The sequence below is a fragment of the Vulpes vulpes genome, chromosome 4, assembly GCF_048418805.1.
Source record: "Vulpes vulpes isolate BD-2025 chromosome 4, VulVul3, whole genome shotgun sequence".
NCBI lineage: Eukaryota > Metazoa > Chordata > Mammalia > Carnivora > Canidae > Vulpes > Vulpes vulpes.
The window spans coordinates 4714954-4734230 of record NC_132783.1 but is presented as its reverse complement, the minus strand read 5'-3'; the positions used below and the strand labels follow the sequence as shown (position 1 = coordinate 4734230).

Below are 19277 nucleotides of genomic sequence, written 5' to 3'. Positions count from 1 at the left end.
TTTTTAAAAAATCATCTGAATTTTAGGAGAATATTTGTAGTAATGTCATTTGTAGTAATTGTCATTTGTCAATTGCATCTGTTCTTACTCACCAAATTCTAGAAAGAACTTAAGGCCATTCACTGAGCATTATAAAGTACCCCCAAAATATTTCCTTGAAATCTGTAGCACAGGGATCCCTGGGTCTGCGCAGCGGTTTGGCGCCTGCCTTTGGCCCAGGGCGCGATCCTGGAGACCCGGGATCGAATCCCACATCAGGCTCCCGGTGCATGGAGCCTGCTTCTCCCTCTGCCTGTGTCTCTGCCTCTCTCTCTCTCTGTGACTATCATAAATAAATTAAAAAAAATAAAATAAAATAAAAAAAGAAAGAAATCTGTAGCACAAACATTTTTGAGAGAAGTTGACCGGACTCTTTGTCACCCTCAAAGATACCTCTGCTTTTCATATAGCTTGTAACCACATATGGAAAAAGTTACTGGCCTCCTTGGCTTTTTGTAATTTATTTATTTATTTATTTATTTATTTATTTATTTATTTTTGCTTTTTAACAATCTCTTATTTCTAGGAGATGTGGTTCATTAAAACAGGGAGAGAAGAAAACTAGGTTGAAAGATACGACATGGGATTTAAGAAATCTTTAAAATAGGAACTTGTTTACAATACTGATGGGAGGACTCATAAAACTTACCAAATGTAAATTACTTCAACCAAACGAAGCTATCATTTCAACTTTCTTTTACATTATTCTCACAGCCATGCGATAAATCTGCACAACCCTCCCAAAAGAAGACTTTAAAAAAATAAATAAATGGAAGCCATGAAGAGGAATGAGGGGAAAAAAAATAGTTAAGAGGCAGCTTTAACAGAGAAAAGAAATGTTTATTCCACCAAATCCTCATGAGAATTCTAAATTATTAAATCTCTGAGAACACCTGATTTATGAACTGGATAACACAGCCCCTAGCCAAAATCATTTTTAATAAAAAGCAGGAAACCTCCTGAAGTTCGTCTCAGATTTAATATCAAACACAGCAGCCACACATGAACATTTCCCCATAAAACACAAACACAGCAGGGCAGGATCGGCTGGCAGCCATCAGTGGGGCGTCAGCAGAACAAACAAACAGGGTGTTGGAACCATGGGAGGGACCAGGCCTTGCAATCAAGATGAAACAGCCAATGGAAAGGGACCACAGACTGAACCCATGTCAATGAGGAAGGAAGGGGGCTTAGGGTAGACTCATTTCCTTTTTTTTTTTTTTTTTTTTTTTTTTTTGGGTAGACTCATTTCTAAATATACAACAACAGCCAGCCCACACTCCTGGTCAAAACACTGAGCTTCCTGACTGACAGGTTTGAGAGAGCAACACAATTGTGCATTTGTGCTGAATTTTATGCATGAACTTAGAATATTCCAGGTGATTGGGAACCACCACAAGAAAGCAAAACCTAGTAAAGAAATAATCCAACATTGCCATTTTTGTTCTGTAAAAGAAAAGGACAGCTAAAATATGTATAAAAATGTGATTCAAATATTTTCCAATGGATAGGTGGATATCAAGGAAAAAGTAGCCTATTTTTTCTAATGTATGTTTACTTATGAATGGTGTTTATTACCACGTTTATAACCTACATGGTAAAGGATTTTTCTCAGGAATATGAATTCAACTAGTTCAAATATAATATAATATAATATAATATAATATAAATACATAATGTATAAATATACATATAAAATAATTAACTGCATATATGTTTAATCCCTTACAGAGCAGTTTCAACAATTATAAGGATAATAAGGAAATATTTTTTGCTTATTTCCATGAATATTTTAGCATTTGGTGTTTTGTTAAAAAAAATATTCTGGGAAATAGAAAATCATCATAAAAGGCCTTCTGTTAGAGTTCAGAGATTAAAAAAGAAAGGCGAAAGGGGGAAAAGAGTAAGGCTAATATTACTGACAAATACCTTTAAGGTTATTTTAATTAGTATTTTCAAAATGTGAAAGAAGAAAGAGAAGAAAATAATTTAGTAATTAACTGTCAGATACAGGAAAGGAAATAATTCGACTATGAAGGATTTAGCTATACATGTAGAGTATATGAAAACAAAGTACAGCAATTGTCATAATTTATGAGAAGTATTATAAGCTAAGTAAATATCATAAACTAAGGGGTAATATGACTGTTCAATAAATGCTGGGATATTGAAAAATTGGAGGGAAATCAAAAGCCTACATTATATCACACTAAAAGAAATCCATTCCAGATAAGTTAAAAACCTTAATGTCCAAAAGAAATCAGGAAAAAACAAACAGAAAATATGAGTGATATATAAATGATCTAGGAATACAAAAAAAACTTATAGTGGAAAAGCCATACACAGAGATACTTTTAAATTCTTATATTATTTTAAACTCTTATATTTAAATGTAGTAAACTTAAAAATTAACTAATTTAAATAACTAATATTAACTAATTAAATTATGATATATAAATTCAAACTTCTATGAGCTGAATCATAAAGAAAATTTAGTTACGTGAAAAACTGTGACAGAATTTGGCAATCAATATAATAAAGAATTAGTACCCATAATATACAAAAAATTCTTTTGAGTCACAAATATTCATGCCCCAAAATGTCAACCACATAGAACTAAACATGGGGAAAGGATTAAGCCTTATATATGATTTTAAAAATGCAATTTAAAACAATGAGGCATAACTTTTGCTTTACAATTAACAAAGATTTTTGTAAATAATGACACCCAATGCTGATTAAGTATTCTTAACTATTGCTATTGAGTGAGGAAACTGATGTACATGCTTCGGAGAGCATCTGGGTAAGACAAAGAGATACTTAAAAAGTTTATTGCCTTTGACATAGTAATTCTCTTCCAGCAATCTTCCTAAGAAAATAATTAAATAGGTACAAAGATTTATATATTAAATTATACCACAGCATTATCACACTAAAAAAAATTGGAAACATTTTCAACGTCTAACAGGAAAATAAGTAAATGCTGGTACAGCTACCCAACGAAATACTATACCATCATTACAAATGGTGCTTACTAAGATTTTAGAGATCAAGGAAAATCTAATGAAATGATGTTAAATAAAAAAGCAGGATAGATCTAGATGAATAAAAAGAGTTAGAGCCGAGCTCGAGATACAACAAATCTGGAATGGCAGGACAGACGTCATGAGGCCTTTGAGCTGCTGGGGATGCAGCAATGAATGACACAGATGAATGAGCCCCGGCCCTCATAAAGGAAACAGACAGTAAATAAATAAGTAAATCCATAGCGTAATGCCAAAGCGATGAAGAAAAATGTGTATGAAAAAAAATGTGTATTAACATTTATCTCAAGTAATATAATGAAATAGAGATGCGCACGGCACAAACATAGGTATATATACACACCCGGCGGGGGGGGGAAGCAAAATATCAAAATAATAACAGTTTCTATTTGATGTGATTATGAGATAACAGGTGCTTTTAATTTTCTTCTACATAGTTTTTGGCCTTTTAAAATTCGACTATCCTCTATTATTAAAACAGAGAGGGAAAGACCATGTACGGTTTATGAAAATACCATGAAAATCATAAAGTTTTACTTTTACTTTCTGGCAGAGTATAGAAACCATAGGAGTTTTCCTTTCTATAACTTGATTAAACCATAACTGCTAGTTGGAAATTTGCATCCTGGTCATTAAAAAATGGTATGAACAAGATGAGTCTGGTGGGAGAAATAGGAGAACCAGTCTCCTGCTCCCAGGTGCCCCTTGCTGTGAGCTGTGGAGCTGGGGAGGCCTGGCTCAGAGGGGAGGGAAGTCTGCAGGGAAATGCCTTAGAAGTGGCAACAACAGGAGCAGAAGTAGCCTTATCTTTCCGAGAACAGGAACCCCTGCCTCTGTGTTGGTCACACTTGCATCTGAAACGTGAGGGCTGGAAAGCACCTACACATCCAGGTGGAGCTGTCTCCCTCGCTGCAGTTCAGAGTTCAGGTTGTGGCTCGACAAAAACACAAAGGGCTCCGAGTCACCAGAGAGGGACATCACTGAGTTCGATTTGCAGTTGCCTCTCCTTGGCCAGAGGCCATGGCACAAAGAGGATCAAATAGCTAAGCACTTCCATACATTTAAAACACATTTAACCTTTCTTCCACCAGACCCTGAGCAGCTACAAATCAGTAGTTTGAAAGCATGACCTCCTCTTGCCATCTATCGCGTTCATTTCTTTTGTCATTTTTCTGGCTCAAAACAAAATTAATCGTGTCTTCTATATCAATTTCTCTTTTGCTTGCCTCAGGCCAGAATATGGGAAGTGATATCTTGATTGTTTGATAATGTCGATACAGAAAAATTAAATATTGCCGCCCCCCCAAAAAAAGATATAAAAACTATTTTGAGAATCAGGGGGTCTGTCAAAATCTTAAAGAAAATAAAAAGCAACTATTTCCTTACAATATCCTAACATTTCAACATTTCCCAGTCATAAAGTGTCTGCTTTAATTGTGCGACCAGATGACCTTGAATAAACAACCTGGAATAGATTATTTAATTCAGCTAGCCCAGGACCCCTTTCATTATGTGTTTGAAAAACGGCTTTAGAAAGTCGAATGCAGGCAAATGTTAATGCTTTTATACATTTTTAAAAGCAGTTTTGTTCCATTCTCAAATAACATACAGGTCACTCCTAATGATCACATTCTTCCCCAGCTAATTTCGAGGCTAAAATCTTGCCATATCCATCACTCTTAGATTTTTATTCAACAACGCTAAGTGTTTGAAAGGAGGACTAGAAAGGGATCAGTGTTTTAAATATAAACAAATGTAAATATAGACAAATTAATCCATCTCTCTGACTTCAGTTCTTTATCTTTACAATGAAAGGGATAGAAAATTTGATGGCTACCTCCTGCCCAATTCAAAAATCCCTGGCTCAAATTGAACACCAATAAAAAATAAATTTATTTTTAAAAAAAAACATCCCAGGCTTTTGTGATATACTTCCTCAAGGTCAAGTCCACTGTGTTTTAAATTATATTAGGAAGTTAGTCTAATAAACTAGGCCAGCCATGCCAATGTGTGAATGAAGGGAAGTGAATGGGTGGAGAACTATTTGTATACACAGGTAACATGAAAACTGAAGCAAATTAGAAATTAATAAACATCCTCACCTCCTTTGCTATCTATCCCTAAGAGAATGACCATGACGGGATAATGTCAGTGAGAGAGAAAAAAATGACATCATCCAAGACCAACAGGAGACACACTTTGGAGGAGGTAAGACATGAGATGCCTATAAAAAGCTCTGTGATTAAAAAAAAACAAAAAAACAAAAACAAACAAAAACTCTGTGATAGGTAACCAATGAGCCTCTAGAAACAACTCTGCTTAGAAAGTCATGCATGATAGTCTTTAGTCTCTCTTATTTTGTGTCATATGAGTAAATGTTGTAAACTTTAGTTTTACATATTATGAAATACTTGAGCTGTATGGTATAGACTTAATTTTATAAACGATCTTCCATATAATATTGCTTATCTTACTATATAAACCAGTGGCCACGGTGTTTGATCACCGCATTCTCAACTAATGTGCATTAGTATTGATTTTTATTAAGCTTTTGTCACAAGTAGCTCTCCCAATCTGTTCCACCTATCTAACTTTATTTTTTTTTTTATTTTATTTATTAATTCATGAGAGACAGAGAGAAAGAGAGAGGCAGAGACACAGGCAGAGGGAGAAGCAGGCTCCATGCAGGGAGCCTGATGTGGGACTCAATCCCGGGTCTCCAGGATCATGCCCCAAGCTGAAGGCAGATGCTTAACCACTGAGCCACCCAGGTGTCCCCCTATCTAACTTTAAAAGAGAGAGAGGGGAAAAAATAAATAAATAAAAGAGAGAGGGGGGGCACCTCAGTGGCCCAGTCAGTTAAGTGTCTGATTCTTGAGTTCCACTCAGGTCAGGATCTCAGGATCGTGGGACCGAGCCCTGTGTCAGGCTCTCCACCAGTACTGAGTGTGGAGTCTGCTTGTCTCCCTCTCTTTTTGCTTCTCTTCATGCTCACGTATACACATTCTCTCTCTAAAATAAATAAATCTAAAATAAATAAATCTAAAATAAATAAATAAATAAATCTTGAAAAAAACACAAAACTTAAAAGAGAGAAAGAATGAGAAAAGGGACAAGTGAGAAAATGACACAGTAGAAAACAACTGGGACAACCATCTGACTGTTAAAAGCTCTGAGCTTGTCTCCTTAGAAAAACCAACATAGTACTATATGTTTTTTAAAAACAACCATATGAGACTAGGAAAGCCTACCTCTGAGACTGAGATAATTTCTGCTTCCTTTGGCAAGATGCTTCAAATAAGAGTGTTTTTGCCCTATCATAATGGATTTCAAACCCAACATTTAAGCAGTGTACACAAAAAGCAATACTTTGGCCAAATTTATAAGTCCTGATCTGATAATCCCTCTTAGATTTCAAATGAGCTAATGACATGTTTCATAACAAAAAATAAAAAATAAATGGTCTGCTATTAAGTATCTACTATGAGCCAAGTATTGTCAGACACCTCAGTATATTATTTCCAATTCTCACAAAAACTCTGCAAGGTAAGCATTAGAATATCCATTTAAAAGATGGCTAAAGGAATGAATATACATTTTTGAAAGTTATTACAAATCAATCTTTCTTTCTCTCTCCCTCTTTCTCTCAGTCTCCCTCACCCTTTCCTTCTTTATTTTCTTAGGTGGGCAACATAAATATTTATTATTATAAATTAATTCATTAAATCCTAACCAGACTATTAGAAATGTCTAATGCTTGACCTATTAGATCTATCAGAGAAGATACCTCTCTGCATAGGCAATTCCCTCACCATATACGTCTAATTTTTCTTGAGAAAAATATAAAACACACAGAAATAGACTAGTATGAACGACATCCTGCACCACAGAAGTTTAGAAACCATTCTGCACCTTTGTTAGGCACGTGTGATAAAAACAGTAAACAGAATCCAGGACCCATCATGACACACGTAACTGATCTCCCCGAGTGCATTAACACCGCCCTCTATCCCTCCTGGTGTATTCCAGATCCTACACTTCAGGTGACCCCAGTAGATTAGATTCCACAGCTTGGATCTAATCCTAGATCTTCATATCTAATGACTAAGCTCCCATGAGGTAGGATGTCAATCTGGCTTCACTCCTCACCCTACCCCCACCCCCACCATCTGTCTGTTCAAACTTCTTATACATTTCCTGAAATAACTCAAAGTTTTAGGCCCATTCAATCTCCCAATCATCATGATATCTAGAAACTGGCTACAAAATCCCTTTCTCTGGGTCTATTTGTCTTCCTGAGACAGATGTGTCTAAGTTTCTCTCCCTTGGCCATATTCCCAAAGGATATCTTCATGCTCGCATGTCATCAATTAGAATCATACTAGAGTTGAAAGGAAACTCAGAATTTGATACTCCGCCGTTCCTTTCCTGCAGCTGAGAAATCAGAGGCTCAGAGAGGATAAAGGAGATAGCTATGGTCACAAATTTACATATCTCCAGAACTGGAAGTAGAACCTTAGTCGCTTGATTCTAAGTACAAAGCTCTTTCCACAACACCAATGTGAATCTCCTGTGCTTCGGTGGGGTCAGTTGCTCTCCAGCCCAAATCTTGCCCTGCCCTGGCTTTGCTATTCCCCTCTCCTCCTTAACCCACACTTTCCTAGAAACCAAATGTTTGAAAGTCAGATCTTTGACACATCTTATTTGAAATATTTCCAAGCCTTGCCTCAGGATTCTATTTGACCTTAAAATTTAAGGAAGGGTTCCCTTTATCTTCCTAGCATGTGACACTTTCCCCCAGTAACGGAGACCTATGGTGTAGTACCTGACTCCCCACATTGGTTCCCATATACTCACTAACCTAAAAATAGAACCAAAATATTATAGAATTAAAAGCAAGTTTAAGCAATGGCCTGCCTCATTTTTCCATCTGTCTATCTAAAGAATCATGGCTAAATGATCATTTCTTTTATCTCTATTTTGGGATTCCTGATGCCTAATCAAATTCTCTTGTTTCGATATTTATAAATATAATTTTATCTTAAAATGAACTTTCTTCTCATTTAACTTGATTTTATTTGCTCTTCTTCCGGCATAGAGAATAAATGATCCCATCATTTTCATTAAAAAATAAAAAGGACAACTATTTTTTAAGAGAGTATGTGAGCACCATGTTGACTCATCCATTTTCCCTAAGCAGTTTACTTCATATCTTTGAACTGGGAAAATGTGGCCATTATGGTGCTATTTGCCAGAATTTTCTGCCACATGATTTGTCAGGCCCAGAAGGCAATTAACGTTTCAAAGATATTGCTTTTGTTGAGAATAAACATATAAAAGAAGACTGAAATGTGACTTCTTGGATTATAACTCTCTTTAAACTGTTCATATATCACAAAAAGAAAATCCATTGAAACTACCATCAGGTTCATCTTCTCTAAACAGCATTTCATATATACCCAAAACTTGCAACACACCCCCGACCTACCCATCCCATTGGCTACTGGATCAGCTCCCAAATTCTTCTAATGGAGGCTCACCCCATGACAGCATCCACCTCTTACTACCATTTCACCTTATACTCTTCTTTACAATCCTTTGCTGTAGCTAGAGAGGTCTACACACCATTTCTTGAAACCATGGCTTTGTGCATGCACATCCCCCAGTGAGATGGCTTTACTTCTTTATTCTACCTTTGTAAATCCTACTTTTCTCTCAACTTCCTCTTCCACAGCAAAGTTACTTTCTTAGCCATACAACACTGTACACCCATGAGTCACTTCTGCTTTGCTTCTCAAAGAGACCAGTTGGCCTGCTAGAAAGAGTACAGGCTCTGAAACCAAACAGTGCATGCATTATATCAAGCATGGATTATAATCCTAATCTTCTCACTCATTACACAGCCATGAAAAATTGCTTCACCTCTATGGGCTTTAACTTTCTCAACTGAAGAATGGAAACAGGGGCGCCTGGGTGGCTCCGTGGGTAGAGCATCTGACTCCTGATCTTGGGGCCATGAGTTTGAACACCATGTTAAAAAAAAAAAAAAGAATGGAAATAATATACATCATATTCCTGAAAATAATCTGAAGTGCTACTTTGTAATCCATCTATTACTCAGATAACAAATACCATTTATATTTTTAATAAAGGCTATGCATTTTTATGTTAGGCAAAAATTCTTAAAAAAAACATTTGGGGGTAAACTAACTCTTGTGTTCTCCTGTTTTATACCAACTCAATAGCTCCTTTTCTAGAAATAAGAATACAAATTTAAATTCATGATGTCAGTCACTCAGCTCAAACCCTTGTTTGTTAGATTTCATAAATGAGTATCTTGGTAAGAAAGTAAACTTAAAAAAAAAAAAAGTGAGGGGATCCCTGGGTGGCTCAGTGGTTTAGCACCTGCCTTCGGCCCAGGATGTGATCCTGGAGACCTGGGATCGAGTCCCACGTCAGGCTCCCTGCATGGAGCCTGCTTCTCCCTCTGCCTGTGTCTCTGCCTCTCTCTCTCTCTCTCTCTCTCTCATGAATGAATAAATAAAATCTTTAAAAAAAAAAAAGTGAATGCAGTGGAAGTACAAATAGTCCATCCATTAAATCAGCACTATAAGCCAACAGCGTGCCAGTGACAGAATGGGCCCACACCCATTCTGTGGACATATAAATATTTGGTTTTGAAGGGAAAAAAATCTGCCAAGAAATTTATTCTGATTATAATGTGTGAGCATATTGCCACCTAAGGGAGATTAGAGACTACTAAATAAAAAGCAGTTCTCATCTTTTGAACCTTTTAACTACTAATAATTGGGTACTTTGCTGATGATGCAGAACAACTTTTCAAGCTGATTAATAGGTCATTTGTATAGAAAAGGCACCCCTGTTCATAAAACAATTATGCTAATCCTCTAATTTTTTGCAAAAATTATGAAAAATTCTAATCTTTCAAGAATATAGGTTTGGGATGCAGATGGCATTTGTATATTACTTGTCAAGCTCATTAACATTTTTGAATTTCACATATTTTATCCTTACAACCCCATGAGAACTCTAATATGGGGATTATCACCCTCTATTTAAAACTGGTAAACAAAGATTCAGAAGCAACTTAGAAGCCTGTCCAAGGTCAAATAGCTAGTTAAGAGGAGACAGTCTTAGAATTTTGATTTCCTAAACTAGTGCTATTTTCAAAGACTCACTAAGTAAATATTTTCACAGTTCATAAAAGTGAAGGAAATCTTTCTTTACTGGGAAAGACTCGACTTCATTTGATTCATTTTAGATGTTTACACTGGTAATACAGTTTTAGCTTGTGCCTATACAAATTCAAAAGTTACTCATTTTCCTGAGTAGATCGATAAGCTGAGTCAATGTTTGATTATGACTAGAACAAAATTATCAAAATTATTCCAGAGCATGGCCAGTGTAAATATAATGGCCTGGATACATCTTGTCTCTGTGCATAAAGAACAACATGGGATATTATTCTATTTTTTGTGAGACTCTTAAACAACACTGAATCTTAATGAATGCCAAACAGCAGGCTAGATATTAGTGGTCTAAGAAGTTTTTCACCAAGTATAGCCCAGAATGTAAAATTTATTTATGAGCTACTTTTTGGGTGCAATCATTAACATTCAAATCCAGGCACAGAGTAAAGTAGCTGATTTACATAAATGAGAATATGAATGAGGGGAGTCACTAAAGTGTGAACTCAAAAGCAGGAGACAATCTAATGACTGACATTTACTTCTGATTGCAAAAGGTATTTCCTTTCAGATAAAAGGATTCTAGCTCTGTAACCTCTGATGTGTGTCATTTAATTTTTCATTTGGGTTGTACCTGTTACAGTCAAAATGTTTGCCCTTTCCTCTTTATGCCACCCAACTAACAATGTATCAAAGCTTGAAATGGTCACAGAAATTAGCAGGTTGCTAATCAACACGTGAAAGCAAAAAATATTGGTAGCCCAGTTCAAGGAAGGTAGAGTCAGTTTCTCATTTTGTTTTATAAAAATTACATCTGAAGATATTATAGAGGAGAGTAATGCATCTGGTGGAAAGCTAAATTACATAGTGTCCAAGAACCCCTCTATTCTGAATTTTTTTTATTCTACCCATTATACTATTTGTGGTCTCTTATTTTATGAGTAAGTAAGAGAAACAAAAACATAGGGTAAATTTAAATCAGCCACTATTATTTCACCCGAAACATTAGTTCATGATTCTAAACTCAAAATATATACTTCAATGCAATTAAAATTAAAATTTAGAAACAAGTAATATGATATAAAACAGTCAAAAGCATTGACCTTCAAATTTTTGCCACATAATGGGGTTAGAATCCTTAAAAAAAAAAAAACTAAACTAAATGGCTCCCACAAATCACTTGAAGGATTAATATCTGTCTTCTTTGATTACTGCCTGATAAAATATTATAATATAATCCTATAATTTCTGCACCACTTATTTGACACTTCAACTTTACATGAACAAACTGTGTTTGAGCCAAATGTATTTTTTATGCATATGTGAAGCTCAGAAATGCAAGAATTTTGATCCTAGGATACTTCAACCACATGTTCCATCACTGAGAAATTTTTAGACTAAACAAAGGCAGGAAGAGTAATTTGGTGACCTTGTTCTCCGAACACAGGACCATCCCTGTGATATCAGTGGCTAAACCAGTACAATTATACACATATTTGAAACAGATTTTAAAATGTATATGCCAAACTTTTTACACATATTTCCAAAAGAAATGCACAAAATAGAATAATTTGAATTTAGGTATAATAATTTCAATGATTGAAGAGAAGCACTGCCACATATTAAGTAATTCTAACAATTCCTGTCATTCCTAAAGAGATGTCTTATTTTGCCAAAGAAATCTTTGTAACTTGGATATATAAATTCAATTTTATAAATTAACTCAATCAGGAGACATCATTTTGATGAAATCCATTTAGTAAATACTTTTACAAATTAACTCTGCTTAATAATCCAGATTTTTCTATATGTATTTATTTGCAGTGAGCTAATTTTCTGTGAAAATTAGTTTTCATTCCTTAAGAACATATATCACTTTAGTATTTGTAAAAGAAACTTTAGAAATATTCTAAGAATGCAGATAGCATTGCATTGTCATAAAAAAATCATGACACATAATACTGCTGTAATCTACACATACATAGTCAAGACATTATATGCTATTTTCCAGCAACTGCTAAGTTAGGAAGCTACAAAGTACATAAAGATGAAGATTTGTCTCTCACAGAAAACTGCTTCCTTAAAATGCCAAAATGCAAAATAAAAGACCTCAAATCAACCTTTAACGCTCTGTCATGCCACTTGGCTACAACACATTCAGGCAAGCTTTTAGATTGTTTTGTTTTGCTGTGTTTTTAATCAGGTTAACTGTCTCACATGTCCTATAAGCAACAGGCCTCATAAAACAGTATAATGTTACTAAGAAAATCTTTTACACTGACTTAATACAAATCAATGAGGATAGAAACACATATACTAAGAATGTAAGACGGCAGTATCTGAACTGAATGCAAATAACACGATTATAGACCATTTATGAACCGGTCTGATCGATCACACCACCTTCAAGGTCTTCGGGCATTTTCCTCAAGTCAAATTCCTCTTCTTCTAAGCTATCGTTGGGACAAGGTGTGATGACTTTCAGGCATCAATTAATATAAATTGGAAGCAGACAAAGTATTAATTAAACATGACACTCTGATTATTTAAACCTTCTATTAAAGTTGATTATTCAGACCATGTTGATAGCCTGTTCTTTAAAAAATGACTGATGGTATCAAGCTTTACTGACTTCCACCAAGTCTACTATTTCCAACTCCTCAAGACAGAGGGAATAAATGAAGTGAAAAGAACACTGGAACAAGTCTAATAGACAAACCGACTAATCTCAGACCCCCAAGGTCAAAGTAAAGCAATTCATTTCTTGGCTTTCATCAACCCAAGACATGATTGATCAATCGCAGAGCAGGATTACAAACATTATACATCTCAATGATATGTTCTTTGCACTGTGTAACTTTGGGAACAATGATAGATTGCACAGTGGCCATACAAGTAATGTCATAGGCAAAACTCATTATATTTGCAAAGAAAAACACTTTGGTTTTTAAAAACAAAGTACATATTAGCGATCCTTACTACTACCAGGCATTTCATTTGATGGGAAGACACTTTAAATTCAGTGAGATTCCTTCATCTTTATGGTCCAACCTTTGGACATTCTTGCTCCTCAAAATACTATTTTTACTCTCACGGAGTCAACCATCATGCTATAGATAATTGCTGAATGCTATGAAAATCTCAATGATAATTACTGTCATTTTTCATAAATATGTTAAATCTCTCTTAAAGGATTCCTACTTCCATAGATCCAAAGCTACTCTTAGAGAAGAAAACAGCACAAAAAGACACTGAGAACATTTTTAGCATTATAAATGCAATCCTATAGCAGGTATTTTGCTCCAATTTTTAAGATTAGTGTTTTGCAAGCTTTAAAGAGAAAGTGAGATCATAATAAAAGAAATCATGAGCTAGTTATTTGATTTTATTCATCTCCCAGTTTACCCCTCACTTGTTACTGCACTTAAAGGAACTGTTCCCTAAGTCATGTTCATAATGGCAGTCCTGAAATTACTCCATAGAGTGACATTAGATAATTTGAAAGATTTCCACTGAAATTAAATTATATGGAAAGGGTAGTCAATTGTGAGCATGAAACCTTATTCTACATTCTATGTATTTTAAATCACATTGTTATTTTCAGTGATCTAAATTAATGATCACTTTTTCTATTAGGTCACAATTTTAGCAAAATTTTATTGCCTAGGTGGAGGAGGATAGTAAAAGGTGTTGTATGTTCAGCTGATGATTCATTTCACCAGCTGCCAGAAAGTTACACGTTGCAGCACACCTGGACACATGCACCCGTGACTGATCGGGAAACACATTTATCTCGGCATGTCACAAAGGAGATGGAATTATAATTATTCTCCCTTGTAACTAAAGATAGTTTGGAGCTGTATCTACCTACGAAATCATACAAATTACACATCTGGACGAGGTTCACATAATTTTGCCACCTGTTCTCTATGTTCAACCATAAATATTTCCCAAATTGTTGCTTGTGTTTAAAAAATAAGATTCAGTTTTAAGAGACCTGGACTGATTGCTGACATTATAGGGAAATATTGTTTTTAAAATTAAGACACTGAATAAGTTAGTTAAAATCCTGAATTTCTCCCATTGATAAGTACACAGTACAAATTTAATCTCTGCTTTCCATTAAGGGGATTTTGTGGATTTCTCATATTCTGATTTTGAGAAGATAAAACATGTTAACTAAGTTTTATACAGAATCTTTCAGGTAAAAATTGAATATTGGAGTATCTAGTACAGCAGAACAGAAAGGTTCCAGAGATTTCTTTCTTCAATTTAAGTCTTAGTAGTTACTAATTATCTTGACCTAAAATTCCATAGATTCTTACTTAATTTCTCCTGAGAAATTTCTTAGTTTAAGACCTTAAAATATCAAATTAAAAGTATTCTAGAAATACTTAATGAATTTTGCAGAATTATGATTTCCAAAAAATGAAAATATTTCATCTGGCATAACCAGTGATGATAATCAGTCTAAATCAATTTTGATAGTTACTTTTAAATTATTATGAAACTCTCATATCTTATGTTTTTTTCTTTAAGTACATATTTATTTTTTCTAAATATAAAAAATTAGGGATTCATGGGTGGCTCAGTCAGTTAAAAGTCTGCCTTTGGCTCAGGTCATGATCTCAAGGTCCCGCGATCTAGCCTAACATTGGGCTCTCTGCTCAGTGGGAGTCTGCTTCTCCCTCTTCCTTTGTGCTCTCTCTCTCTCTCTCTAATAAATAAATAAAATCTTTTTACAAAATTAAATGAAATCTGTACAAAAGAAGAGGAGAGATCATAAAATGCATATTCAATTTCAGTGCTGAAAGATGGTGGAACAGGCTTCAATATGGTGTGAAATAATTTTTCATATTTCTTTCAAACATACTGAAGAAGGAGAATTCCTTAGGATATTGTAACCAAGGAAATACTCTTATATGAGTAAGATTTTATGTTGTTCTTAAAATCGGAATATGAGTATAATAACAACAACCAATTATATAGAGATTAAAAAGTACAGTCACTAATCTAAACATTTTATACATATTAACTCATTACCACAACTCAGTGAGGTAAGTGCTATAATTAACCTCACTTTTTTGAGATGAGGAAACTTCTTTGCAATAACAACAAAAAAACACTGAGTCAATACAACACTGTTCTTTCGTAGTTGCACATATTAAATCATAGACATTATCAATGTGTGAAACTAAGGCCCTTAAATTAAGAAAGAGAGAGAGAGAGAATCTTTGATTGGCATACTGTTCAGAAATACAGAACAGAATACATCAGAATTTCAGATCAGGGTAATCATGGCATAAATAATTTTAAAATAGCTTAATATATACAATAGTATTATATATACAGCAAATAAAACTATACTTAAACTGCTAAATACCATTACAGGAAAATCTAAACTATGCCACTGATGTACCATATAACAAATGTCACATTATAGGTTCCATCCACAAACCTACAGCTTGCCATTTTTTTTCCATAAGAAATATTATCTGATATTAGATTTTAGTAACTGGGCTCTTTAGACTTAAAAGACATAAACCATTGTAATCTCTTTTATACAATGGAAATTCAGTACCTACTTATATATATATAAAATCTAGTAAGAGCAGTCTGTTCTCTGTGTTACCACTTACACACTATTCTCAAAAACAGTAAAAACAGGGCAACCTATTTATTTCTGTAATCAATAGATTTAGAGTCATAAAGTGGCTTATTTCAAAATAATGCTAGAAGAGACTAGTTCCTGCTAAGTGAATGTTCTCTACGACAATTCCAGTTATAAATATGAGAGTACTGTCCTAAATTTCTCATATTTCTCAATAAAATAACCCTTTCACATGTTTAAATTACATATTGATTTGCATAACAGTTGAATCAGATAGTATGAAACATCATTTTAACCTCAATTGTTGGTTTCCTTGTTCAAAATGCTAATGACCCCAGTACTTGGCCAGATCCAATTGGCTTACTACCTCCTGATATACTTAGTGCCAGAATTTCTTTGCCTACCTTAATGTGAATTGTGAACACTTGAGCTTATTCTCTGATACCTAGGCAATTTCATACTGACCTTTGTACATGTCTCCTTTTTTAAATATTTTTTTTTATTTCTTTGACACAGAGAGAGAGAGAGAGAGAGAAAGAGAGAGAGAGAGCGAGCATGAACACAAGCAGAGGAGAGGCAGAGGGGGAGGGAGAAGCAGGCTCCCCACTGAGCAGGGAACCTGATACAGAATTCAATCCCAGGACCCTGGGATCATGACCTGAGCCACCCAGGTGCCCCCAGTTTTGGGATATCTCTCTCCCTTTTTCTATTTATCACTCTTACGCTTTCTCACTCTTTTTTACCTCAAAACATCTGTTCATTATTTGAGAATCTATATAATAAGCACATCCCCATAGACAGAGTTAAGTATTTCTTCCTTTACTCTCTGTCAAACTGAGTAATCTATTATAGCATCATACTACATTACTTTCATTTGTTTACACATTTGACTAGACCACAAAATTGTGAATACAAGTCTTATTCATCATATAAGAAGTTTCTAGCACAATGACTGAAACATGGTAGATGTTTAATAACTGCCAGATAAGTGAAACTACTTTGTAATTCAGTCCATTTCTTACATTGCACTTCTAAAAATGTCCCTCTTTTGCCCATAGATTATGTTGCTTTCCTGTATAAAGTCAAATGTTTTTATGCAAATCACAAAATTCATTTGTCTAAGTTCTGAGTTAAAAATAATTCAATTTAGGAACATTATGTAAATCATCATCAAATTACCTAACCATCAAAAGTATTACCTAACACACAAAAAGTAAAAGCAATCTTCCAGCTACTAAAATGTGTAAGCTCTAAGTATTCCACAGTTACTTCTAGGCTTCCATAACTAATTGTTTATTAAATACATTATTCTCTTTAATTGAATAGTTATGAAAAAACTCATATGAATTTTTAGAAATAATCAGTTTCTGGAGCTCGTGTCTTATGGAACACTTGTGGACAGCTGAAAGTCCACGTTAAGTTGTATATAGGCTTTTATAAAATGGATTACCTAAAATATAACTTTATTATTTTATACTTTCAGGTTATCAGATGAGTTAGCGTTAAATGTAGAATATAAAATAAAGTTATTTACATCTAATTTAGAGTAAAGTCAAACAAATTTTGATGATGATGATGATGATGATAATGCTAAAGTTAAATTAGCCCACACGGAGTACCTTCTGGGTCTGCTTTTTCAACTGTATAACCTTACATTTTATTCCTCACAAATATTTCAGATTAAATATGGCCACTTACTTTTCAGGATTCTCCACTTCTTCAGTAACAAAGTTGAGATAGAACCTAAAAAGATGAAATGAATTATGAATTATCAATACATTTTATGATTATAATCCAAACATTTACAATCAAAATCAGAATTATAAAAAATTTAAAAACAAATACTTATTGTAAGATAAAAATCTCCAAGAATCAAAGCTCCCACAAATCATTTTTCTATTAAACCTTGTGTATAGTTATTTTTTTTAATATTTTTATATAGGCATAACATATGAATGTAAAGTGCACAAATCTTAATCCACACCTTGATGAATTTTTAGATATTTATACACCTATGGAACTTACAAGACCAAGAGTTAAAACATTCCTAGAACCCTAGAAGTTTCCCTTATGGCCCTTACCAGCCAATACTCTCTTTCATTCTCTTGTAAAGGCAACTATTAGTCTGACTTTCATCACCTTTGATAAATTAGTTTTACTTGTTTCATCACAATAAACTAATATTTGCTTGTATTACTATCATACAATAATTATTTTTTTGTATTTGGCTTTTTTCCCCCCAAATTTTGTTTGTGAGTCTCATCCATGCTGTTACATGTAGCAATAATTCATTATTTTTATTGATGCTGTTTATCATATTATTACACTATATATTCTACTGTTGATGGTTTTGGATTGCTTCCAACTTAGAGTTGTTATGGATAGATACCACAAATATGCCTGTACATGTTTTGTTGCGGACCATGCAATCATTTCTCTTCAGCATATATTCAGAATATGATCACTGGGTCATGGGGTAGGTGTATGTTTACTATCAAACTATTTTTTCTCATTTTTTTCACTCCCAGCAATATAGGAGATTATCATGTTTCAGTGACTGGGGCAAACAAAGTGGGAAATCCACAGTATTTCTTCTCAAGGAGCTTATAGTTTATAGAATGGCCAATAGAATAGTGCAACACAGCACAAGCAGCAGTGCCGGAGCATGCACAGAGCACGATGAGAGTCAGGGGTGAGGTCTAACCCTGACTGGTAAGTCAGAAAATTTTTCTAGAGAAGGCATCATTCAAGTTGAGTCTTCAGAAATGCTTAACATCAAGCCCTAGTGAAGTGGTATAAGAACATTCCAGACTGAGTATACCACATGAGCACAGGGGTGTGAGCAACACTTTATCATTTTGCAGTGCAAAGTGCAGCAGGAGTCATAAGAATAGAATTTAAGTACCAGATGGCCTTTGGCTTCCAGGAATCCAGATTTTAGTTGTGTTGACAAGTCAATCAGAGCTTGTAGGGCAAGAGAAGTCTGACAATAGCATTTCGTGGTTTTAGGGAATTGGCCATATATAAACACAAAAGGGCAAGTAGAACTGACAATGGTATCAAAGATAACAGTTTCTCAGTTTGCACCTCTTCCTTTCAATTCACTGGTTTCTGGTATATGCCCATCCAAATAACCTCAAATCATAAGACTATGAAGTTGCTTTCTTGACACACTGTTAATCATTACACTATTGGTGGATAACTAAAAAGCAAAACATATTGGAAAAGTTTCCCAAGTTCCAAACACTTTTCTGGCTCCTTACATGACATAAAAAGCATTCTAGGCACACAATATTTCACTCTCAAGTTTCATAGGATTACAAATATTACCCTAAAATTATGGCCCTAGAGAAATCCAGATTCCTTTCTTTTACT

The 19277-nt window shown here is 34.4% G+C and overlaps 1 protein-coding gene across 2 annotated transcripts in view; it reads right to left on the bottom strand.

Moving 5' to 3' along the window:
* Positions 1-19277, bottom strand: part of SLC7A11 (solute carrier family 7 member 11) — a 79366-nt gene that overhangs the window by 34064 nt on the left and 26025 nt on the right. For both annotated transcript variants that reach the window (XM_026018455.2, XM_072755247.1), the window contains exon 6: positions 17601-17645. In XM_026018455.2, the coding sequence (XP_025874240.1) occupies positions 17601-17645 (45 nt within the window). The remainder of the gene's footprint in view (positions 1-17600; positions 17646-19277) is intronic.